Genomic DNA, 10,686 nt, shown 5'->3' on the forward strand with positions numbered 1-10,686 from the left:
GTTGCTTATTATGGAGCTAAATATACTTACTACTACCATTAAAGTGAGAAAAATTTATGTTTTGCTCCCTTGTGGGGCAGTCATTCAGTAGGGCTATTTTGAGTCTTAACCAAAAAAAACCAGCAACCAAATTATTCCTCGACATTTCAATAAAACAAATCCTAAACAGGATGTCGTTATCTGTGAAAAAATAATCAGATTGTGCAGTCACATCGATGCCCATAGCCTTTTAGGAGGAGCACTTTTCATGTGCGTAGCTTGGCATATATCTGCGGAAGTGAAGGATAGCACGCATAGCGTGTAATAGCAACACTATTAATTTGTCGAAATGGACCCGCTTTAAATGGGCAGGTGCTCACAATGGCTGCCCACGCTTTACTAGGGAAAGTAACATTTTTAGAGTATCGATTTTGGTTTTTTTACCATGCCATCCACCAATGTCATTTCATGATGAAATTTTGCATGCACAACAAACATTTCTTAAAGTATGCCACAAAAAAATCAGAATTCTTTGAAATGTTTATTTATTTTATTTATTTCACTGTTCATAGCAGGAGCATATGAGCTCAGGTGTAGAAAGGTACTTTCGCGGATGAAGGATGTATCTTGCAAGAAGAGTGCGTCAATTCTACCTGGGCCTCATTTTTGAAAAAAACATACGAAATTTATTCAATCGAGGTAAAAGATATACAACATCGTTTGTAAGCAATAGTACAATTCCATTCATAGCCTTCTCAAACCAATCAACACTAGAAGAAAATCTAACCGGCCTAGAAAGCTCATGAGCAACCTTATTTTCTTATCTTCCCGCAAAAAAGAAAGCCTTATTTGCTTTTCTATTACAATGTTCGAACCTATAAATAGGAAAATCATAAGCAATAAAGTTGCAATCATCAAAAACTGCCACTGCCACTCCAGCCAACCGTTCATCATTATGATTTCAATGACCTCCAAATTATCCGAATTAACAACGAGTCGATTGCATCCCGCCTGTTGCGCTAGGGAAATACCATATCTGAGCACCAAAGCTTCCGCTGTCGCAACGTCTAAACACTAATGTATTCCTCAGAAACCTCCTGCAGTAAGTTTTCCTTTATCGTTCCTCACGGCAGCCCCAGTCGTACCCTTAAGAAAATCATGATCAAAAGAAGCATCAATATTAAGCTTCAAAAATCCCACTGGTGGACGAATCCACCCCCCTTTTTTGTAGAAGTGTTTGGAGAGGAAGCAACAACCTAATTGGCGGTAAGAGCTTGAATCCCCGTTGAAGTCTCGTTAACATCTTGGATTTTCTCCTTATGCACAAGTTTATGTTTTTTCCATCATAAATTTCAAGCTGTAATGCCAATTATATCACAAATATTCTGAAACCCCATAATAGATAAATCCTGATCTAGCATGTGTAACAAGAATTCCAGGACAAACTCACCAACACGATCCACTTCACAAGCTCTCATAATAACTTCGTCCAAACCTAGTCTTCTGCAGACCACCTTAGCTTTGTGGCGTTGAAATAACAAATGCTTTGTGTCTTCTAACCCAGACGCACAATAAGGACAAATGGATGAAACTTTCATATGTTTATTGGCTAGCCTAACACGATACATGAGAGTGTCATGCAACATCCGCCAAATAAAAAATGCCACCTATGCCAGACAAGATAAATTCCAAATCTTGTACTAAATGGGATTAAAAATTGGTTGGACCCATTCCATTTGTACGGCGGAGTTTCCTTCCATGTTGGTGATCCCATTCAACAAAATATGTGGAACAAACGAAAAAAAATCCCATTCTTAGTAAAACTCCAAGCAACAAAATCTGACATGTCAAACTAGGGGAGAGGGATAGCAAGGACCCGTTGTGCATCAATGGGCCACGATGCCTCTTTGCTAAATTTTAGATGACAAATGGCTCAAGCGCAGTTGTCAAGGATATTTTTGCGGGGCCCTCTCTGCTACCATTATGTGAACGAAAATGAGCTACCAGTGACGTCTTTCGAATAGTAGGCTAATTTTTCTAAAGTGACTTTACTTGCAGAACGACTTACTTTAAGTCATGCCGGTTAAATGAGTGACGAAACGGGTGAATCTATTTGTGAAATGATTGAAAATAATTTTTTGAAAGAGGGAAATGGTTTTTTTATTGAGTGAAATTCATTTTTTAATGAGTGGAATTGATTTGAATATTATTTTTATGAATGAAATAAACTTTCTCAAATGAGTAAAATGCGCTCGTTCAATTGAGTGATGAAATACTTCTTTTGAAACGAGTGAAATTGTTTTTTAATGAGTAAAACGGTAAAACTAAAACTAGTTCAAAATCAAATATATTGGTCATTAATCTTGTTATAAAGATCTTCTTGCTAGGAATTCTTTTTTTTTCGCGAATACGCAAAGCTTGCGTATCATTCATTGATAGAAGAAGTTAGAGTGAATACAGTGAGGTACAACCCATGACACGAACGCAAGAGGCGTGAACATGGTTGCCGAAGCAAAGAGACATGAGAAGCTCGAGCCAAACAAAGAAAAACACAGCTAAACTCGCCAACCTGGGAAGCAACCCAAGCAGCAACTAGACGACCAATATCTCCACATCTAGCACCGAGGACACCGCGAGCAAACAAGACAACGCCTTCACGAAGGAGAACGACACCAAGACGCCGTCCTCGTCCGATCCGAAAAACCGGACCTAGGGTTTCCCCTGATGCTCGAAGAGGGGCACGGATAATAGCCATGACAGCGCCTTCAAGAAGGTGACGGCACCCGCGGGTGTCGCCGCTGCCAGCATAAGATGCAGGGATTTCGCCCTGGCCATGTACCGAGCAATCCCAAGCCGTCGGAGTACGAGTCGGAGAAGAGGAAGTCAGGCATACGCCGGAACTGCATCCGCCGGAAGGGGAGCCACGCTCGACACCGAGGAGGCACCAGGCGCCGCCGGACGTGCGAGCTCCAAAGGAGGGTGAGGTTGCATGGCTGAGCGGAACATGAGGATGCGACGGTGGCCAAGCCCCGAATGACCCAAGACCTGGAAAAGAGCGCAGATCAAGGCCACCGGGACCGGAGCAGCAGGGACGCCGACAGACCCAAGGAGCTGGAAGGGGACGCAGCTCACGGAGGGTGCCGGAATCAAAAATGCACCGGTTGAATGGCCAACCAAGGACGCCAACAGGGTTGTGGTGGTGTGGAGACGCCGAGGATCCATCAAGCCTAAGGTGTCGGAAAGAGCGCAGCGCCCAAGGCAGGTCGGATCCAAAGCTGCGCCGGCCGGCCATGGACACAGGAGGGGGCGCAGGTCCATGACCGTCGGGCCGAAGCCGGCCCTGCTGGGTGGTGGTGGAGGTGTAGAAGACTCGCGCTCAGCCAAAGCTCCCGGCCGGTGAACTGCAGGAAACAACTGCCGTGGGACACAACCAAACACCTCCATGACAGGAAGCTCGAATACGGGGTGGGGGAGGGGGTTGGTGGAGAGGTGAGACGCGGCAAGGAGGGCGCGCCCGGCCGTCGCGGCATGCCGGCCGGACGAGAAACCCCCAGATCGCATCTGGGGAGGAACCGGACCGCACCGCGCCCAAGGAGCCGCATCCGGTGAAGGCCACCCGCGCCTCCCAGCGAGCCGGAGAGGAGACAGCAGGGGGTGGCCGGCCCTGCCGTCGGGGGAGGCCGCCGACGCCGCCGCGTACCGGATCTAGGGGTGAGGCAGGCTGAGGAGCGGGGCGGGGGCAATGGAGCAGGAAAAAGAGGGCCTCGCCGCCGCCATCATAGGGCCCGGCGCGGCTTCGCCGGCCAGCCCTCCGGCGACGGCGGCGCGCGGGCGGGCAGAAGGTGGTTGCCGGGCCGGCGGCGTCTAGATTTTCCCCGTGACGCCCGGCTCGGGCGACCTGCTAGGAATTCAAATACATACTTTTGAATGAATTTTGTTCCAAAATATTTATCAGATTAAATAGAAGTCTTTTACATTGGAGAGAGAGAGAAAAATTAGCATGCATGCAACCGTTTTTCTCCCCACACACTCGCACGCTGCAGAGGTCCACGCTTATGGGCGTGTTTGGTTCCCTGGGCGCATTCAACCTGCATCGTATGAAGGAGCTTGGTTGGGGTTGGCCTGGTTGAGCTAATGCAAGAAGAAGTTGAGATGTGTGTTTGGTGTACTTGCACGATACGGGCCAGGCTCATCTCAGATGTTTTTTGGTAGGCTGCATGAGGATAAGTAGTATGATAAATGTGGAATTTGATTCTAGGTGATTATACATGTATAGTTATTTTGATGACACATGCACTCCAGGTATCTTTGCTGGTTAAAATAAAAGAACATGATCAAACACAAATAAAAAAATCATAACATTTTGAATCTTGCAAATTTCGTATGAAGATCCTTTGAATCAAAGACGCAAATAAACAGGGAAAGAAAACAAACGAAAACCATATACTTCTATGTGTATTCCATTGTCAACATTCATGAGGTCATATTAAACATACATGCACAGAACAGCTAGCCATTTCAAGGCACTTCTTTACTGTCCATCTGCTCTAGCTAACTGATATTTTGATCCGAACAACACCAATACAAAACAAAACTAGCATGTCTCTCTCTTGTTCTTCTTCCTCTAGCTAGCTGGTCTCTTGTTCTTCCTCCTGACCAAATCAAAACAAAAAATATACACAAATTATTCAGTTAAGCTTAAGCAGGAGATTGAGCAGCAAGGGCACAAGTGGATCAGGTGGGCGGCAGCTCTCAGAGTCAGATCAAGGAGGGAAGCAGTGCCATCTTTACAAGGCCAACGGCCGAACCAAGCAGGAGATGGAGCAGCAAGGGCACAACTGGATCGGGCGGGCGGCAGCTCTCATAGCCAGATCCGGCCGGCGTCCGCGAGTGAGGGCGCGCTGTGTACGTGTCGCCGGAATCTCGTGCTTGCTGTGACGGCCAGATCAGGCGAAGACAAGCAGGCACGGCGAGATCCAGGCTGAGGGATGGGAGGGAGGACCGGAGCTTGGGACGGTGGGGAGGAGGAAGAGAGGAGAGCTTCCTTGGCACCGGTGACGAGATGCAGCGGCAAAGATGCATCAGGGACGACGAGATCCACCAGCGTCGCACAGAGGAAAGAGCGTCGGGAGAGCAGGGGAAATGCGAGCCGCCAGACCAAGGGAGGAAAGACCTGCTCAAGAGTTTGCACGCGCGGGTGCAGGCTCGCGGAAACGGCCGGTACCTGCGTGCGAGCTCAGCCTGGCTGGGGGGCCTATTTTACATCAGTCGGGCCTGGCCCAGAGAGACATGCAGCCTACCAAACATTGCGAAAATTGTATAATGAATATGATGCAGGTGCGAGCCAAATAACCAAACACGCCCTATATGGTCGTGTATCGTAAAACAGTCCTACATCCCATTCAACTGAGAGTCGCAATTCTTGCTTTATTCATGGCATCTTACATCAAGATCTGTGCATTTTTTTAGTATACGTTTTTTCCTTCTTATATGTTACTCCCTCCGTCTCATAATATAAAATATTTTAACACTAAGTGACTGTGACTTGACTCTTAAATCTCAGTTGACTGAGACAAAGCCACACCCTGCCGCCATGTACGACATTGGTAAAATTACCCATTTTTGGTGTTCTCTGATTTCGCTCTTACGGCTGCTCCTCACAAGCTGGTATCATCGTCGGTGTTGCTGTCAGATGTCAATGAGTAATAAGAACATCTTCAGCCGCGTTTTTAATAGGTCCCTCAGATAATTTTTTCGTACTGGCGCTCAAAAATCAAACCAGTCGTGTCTTAAAAGTCCGTTTTTCGCCAATTTAGGCCAAAATTGATGTCGACGAACCCAGATCAAACCCGACGCACTGGGGGACGTCCGGGGGTGCCGGGGCGAGCAATTTTGGCGCAAAAGAGCTACGGGCCAGTTGAGTCAGCGACACTCGCCTCGTCGTCCTCACAACGCCTCGGTTCCCGCGTGGAATTAATGGCAAGGATGCCGCCGGTCAACCTTGCCATTGATTCCCCACGGGCGGCGCTTCACGGGCGGCGCGGCGACGCCTCCCCTCCCACCACTCGTACACACGGTGCGCGGCTATAAAAGCAGGGCCTTCCCTCGCCTCTGGCCACACCCGCCCACAGTCACCGCCGAGCTCTGCCTCTCCCCGTCCGCAGCCACCGCCGACCTTCCCCCCTCCCCTCTCTTCCCAAGCCCACCTGATGGCCGAGTGGTTCCCCGGCGACGGGGCTTCGGCCGCCGCTCGCTCCACAAGTGGGAGGCCTATCTCTTCTTCGAAGCGAACGTCCCGGCGCCAGGTCGCCGGGGTGGAGACTCAGCGGCGGTGGAGTCCCCATTCCCCCGGTGCCCGACGTCGACGCGCGCACCGACCTCTTTGCCACCGAGGTCGACTGCGTGCGGGCGTCGCTGTCGGAGGAGCAGCGCGCCCTCCTGCAGTACGCCGCCGACAACCACGCGTCATGGGTGGCCTACTTTCAGCGCCGGCAGGCACAGCGGCCGGTGTCCACCAACGGGGCGCCGGTGGTGGGGGCGTCAAGAACAGCGAGGGGCGCCACCTATGGTGGGGCGGCCCCGGCGGCACACTCCACGAGGTACTCCATTACCTCGAGGGCGGCAATGACCCGCCGCTGGCATACCCTGCCGCGGCCGCCGCCCCAATTCCCCGCCGGAGCGCCGGGCAATGGATGCCCAGGAGGTTCGGCTCCTCCTCGTCTTCCTCCTCTCGCTCCTCCTCCCGCTCCTCTTCCCACTCCTCCGGCTCGCCGGCGGTGTTCGCCGTCAAGGCCGAGCCCGCAGCGAAAACGCCGCTCTGCCGGCGCACCCGCAGCGCCGGCATCGTCATCAACGAGGGCGGCGGGCGCGCCTCCTCCTCGGCTCCTCCGCACTACGTCAAACCGAAGACGGAGTCAGGGCTCGCCGCCGTGAAGACGGAGCCGGGGGGCGCCGTCATGAAGACGGAGCCAGGGCTCGTCGGCGGCGTCAAGGAGGAGCTCGACGACGCGACGGTCTTAAAGTGGGCGCGCGACGACTGAGCGCGGACGAAGCTGGAGCGCCAGCGCCTCGCCTACGAGCGGTTAAAAGCTCGGCGCCGTGGCCGGGACGACAAAGGCGTCGTCGTCCTCGACGACAGCGACGACGACGCGCTGCCACCACTGGTCCGCCAGGGCGACGCCGGGCAGGGGTCTAGCACGGGTGGCTGCGTGAAGGAGGAGAAGGACGACGAGGACAACGGCGGCGGCGGCGGCGGCTACGGCACCGACTTCGCCTCTGTCAGCGCCTTATTCGGCCTGTAGTCGCGTTTATTTTATTTAAGTATTTTATCTATGTAAGAAACTATTTCAGTTTGCCGAAGTAATGCACTGTTTCGTCAAAATATTTGTCCTATTCGCCAAATTTTAGTCAAATAAATGTTAAAAAGAAAGTTTAAAACAGGCGCGACCGTAGGACGTCGGTTGGGAACCCCATTGCCCCAGGCCGATTTGACTGCCAATTCGCCGTCATGCGGCGATTTTTCGAGGCTAGAGATGTTCTAATGACGAGACAGAGCTGTTGGAGGATGGCCGGCGCGCCGTACCAAATAACACGAGCATGAGCTTTAGGGAATGTTGAGCCGTACGGGGCGTCCCTTTTGTAATCAAAGTCTTCTACTGGTCATCCGTTTATTATCATCCTGCATAAATACGGGCGCACGCAGAGTAGCAGGAGCAAAACGAGTTGCGACATGGCTGCGTCCGTATGGTTCTTCTTCTCGCTGGCATCGCTCGGTGCCCTCCATGTTTTCGCCGTCAGTGTCCGCCTCCTTGCCAGCCTCGCGCCCTGCCTGCGCCGGCCCAAGGATCTCCGGCGCAGGTACGGCGAGTGGGCCGTCGTCACCGGCCCGACGTCAGGCATCGGACGCTCCATGTCCCTGGAGCTCGCGCGGCGTGGCCTCAACCTCGTCCTCGTCGGCCGTGACCCCGCCAAGCTCCGGGACGTCTCCGAGACCATCTCCAGGGCTCACGCCGTGCAGACCAAGACCGTGCTGTTCGATTTCTCCCTCGTCTCCACCGCGCAAGGTGTGAAGAACTTAATACGAGTAGTGCAGCGTGCGTGCGTGTCCTTCTGGTTACTGATCGATCATGTCCTGTCGTGTCGATGGATCTTCGACATGCAGGGGACGAGGCGATGCGGCGGCTCCGGGAGGCCGTGGCGGGGCTGGACGTAGGGGTGCTGGTGAACAACGCTGGGGTGGCGAAGCCGGGCGCGGTGTACATGCACGAGGTGGGCGTGGAGGCGTGGGCGAGGATGATACGGGTGAACGTGCTGGCGCTGACGGAGGTGACGGCGGCGGTGCTGCCGGGGATGGTGCGGCGGGGCAGGGGCGCCGTCGTGAACATGGGCTCGGGGTCGGCGTCCGTGCTCCCCTCCTTCCCGCTCTACTCCGTCTATGCCGGCACCAAACGGTACGTCGCCGAGTTCTCCACGAGCCTCGCCGTGGAGTACGGGAACTCAGGCATCGACGTGCAGTGCCAGGTATGTACTCGGTGCGCGCGCTCGCATCCATCGTGTCACGACATTATCGTCGTTGTGCCGTGTCTGCAGGCCCCGTTCCTGGTGGAGACGAACATGGTGTCGAGTGCCGTGAAGGCCAGCTTAATCTCGCAGTTCGTGCTGACTCCGGACGGCTACGCGCGCGCGGCGGTGCGCTGGATCGGGCACGGCACGCTCTGCGTGCCCAACGTCGCCCACCGATTGCAGGGGTGGTTCGTCGGCCTCTTCCCGGACTTCGGCACAGACGCGTATCGCCTGGAGTATAATCTGCGGCAGAGGGCCATCCTTCGGAGGGTCAAGCCGTGGAGGAAATCGCAGGCGAGCTCTCCTGTTCCTGCCAAGGACGAGGTTGGTGTTGGTGTTCGGTCGGATTAAGGTGGTTCGGAGTTCGTGGTTACTCGAGCACGTTGTGACGAAGTTGCTTCATGTTTTTTGTTCAACAGTTGGTCACGCAAATGTTAAATAACTGGTTGGGCAAAACTGTTAAGTAATGGATTTTTTTTGCAGGGAAGTAATGCATCTTTTTAAAATAAGCTTTCAACCCGCTTTATAAATAAAGCCATCATCATGTCCATATAAAAGTTCAAGTGCAGCCAAATAAAATAATCTGCTAGAACAACAACACAAACACGCCAAAAAAATCATAAAAGAACCCAAATGATAAGTGCCACACGTGTGACACGAAGTATTCCGGTCCTGAAGTTTTCTAGAATAAAGTTGCCATCTCAAAAGAAAAAAGAACTGAAACTTGCCATCCGAAAAAGTGGACATGCTTGACAACTGAAGTTGCCATGCTCGCGTCACTAAACTTGCCATCAATGTTCGGAGTTGTCATGTGTCCGTGCCATATGTATTGTTTTTTAAAATGAAGGAGGACCCCCGGCCTCTATATCTGGACGATGCATGCAGCCACTTTATTAATTATTCACACAAGACCTTATAAAGTCATACAACAGTAAAACTAACGCCACCGTCCAGGCAACATCTGTCGCTACTCCTATCTACTTGATGTAGGGATGCTGATAGTCTGGGCTAATAGCAAACAGACCTTGCAGCCAGACCTAACATCTAAGACGTGAGGTCCCAACCAGGACGCCTGCCGAGTATGATGCACCCACCAGTCCGGCGCATTCCTCAACCAGGACGCCTGCCGGGTATGAGGCCGCCGCAGCCACCTGCCACCAATCCATCTTCAATGTTGTACTGCTGCATCACTAGTGCAGAACCGGGCAATAGCACCGGTTCGTAAGGCCCTTTAGTACCGGTTCCATAACCGGCACTAAAGTGTGGTCACTAAAGCCCCCCCTTTAGTACCGGTTCAGCACGAACCGGTGCTAAAGGGCAACTACGTGGCACGAGCCAGCTCCGGGGGCCGGGAGCCCTCTAGTATCGGTTGGTAACACCAACCGGTACTAATGGCCGGGAGCCCTTTAGTACCGGTTGGTAACACCAATCGGTACTAAAATGTTTGAGGGGTTTTTGGTTTTATGATTTCTTTTTCATTTAATTTTGTGTTTTCTATTTTAATTCTTTTTCGTTTGCTGGTATTTTACGATACTACACATTGTACACGTTATGCATATATATATATATATACAAATAGAATTTCTAGTAGAACCAATCATATATATATCATCAATGTCTCACAAACCACCATATTAATTCACACATACACACATGTATAGCTATATATAATTTCTCCTACATATGCATGTTGCCTTCGGAGCCAGTGGCATTAGCCTAATTGGTACCTTCGGAGCACGATGACAAATGGAAGTGGTTCATGACCTGGTCAATGGGGGCGGTAGCGGGTAATAGTATTCTCCATTCGGATTTATGACCTGGTCGAGCAAAAATCCCGCTATTTCCTCTTGAAGTGCTTCTACGCGCTCCGTTTCTAGGAGCTTGTCCCGCACCTCTTTGAACTGTTAAGAAGGAGATCAATATGCATGTGTATTAGTTGTGTGACTAGATATCGATAATGGTGTAAAGATTGTGAATAGTGTTCTGACAAGCGTACCAATTCCTGTCTTTGAGATCTGCTCCTTTCGGACGCCATCATGCGAATGTTCTCGCAAACGCAGAATGCACACAGATCAGTCCCCTGCGCCTGCTTCGGGGCCTTTATTACGAAAATGAAATTTAACTTGATCAGATAATAATTAATCA

The 10,686-nt window shown here is 51.5% G+C and overlaps 1 protein-coding gene across 1 annotated transcript; it reads left to right on the forward strand.

Moving 5' to 3' along the window:
* Positions 1-7,708: 7,708 nt before the first annotated feature.
* LOC125523668 (very-long-chain 3-oxoacyl-CoA reductase 1-like) lies at positions 7,709-9,028 on the forward strand. The gene is made up of 3 exons (XM_048688726.1): positions 7,709-8,042; positions 8,141-8,499; positions 8,569-9,028. The coding sequence occupies exons 1-3, from the start codon at positions 7,709-7,711 to the stop codon at positions 8,890-8,892; spliced, it is 1,017 nt and encodes a 338-aa protein (XP_048544683.1). The 3' UTR covers positions 8,893-9,028.
* The last annotated feature ends 1,658 nt before the right edge of the window (positions 9,029-10,686 follow it).

The sequence above is a fragment of the Triticum urartu genome, chromosome 7, assembly GCF_003073215.2.
Source record: "Triticum urartu cultivar G1812 chromosome 7, Tu2.1, whole genome shotgun sequence".
Lineage (NCBI taxonomy): Eukaryota > Viridiplantae > Streptophyta > Magnoliopsida > Poales > Poaceae > Triticum > Triticum urartu.

Excerpts from the sequence above, each read along its gene's own strand:
- LOC125523668 (XM_048688726.1), top strand. The coding sequence starts at position 7,709 with ATGGCTGCGTCCGTATGGTTCTTCTTCTCGCTGGCATCGCTCGGTGCC. Across the intron at positions 8,043-8,140 it reads CCTCGTCTCCACCGCGCAAG|GGGACGAGGCGATGCGGCGG; the intron begins GTGTGAAGAACT and ends TTCGACATGCAG. Across the intron at positions 8,500-8,568 it reads GCATCGACGTGCAGTGCCAG|GCCCCGTTCCTGGTGGAGAC; the intron begins GTATGTACTCGG and ends CCGTGTCTGCAG.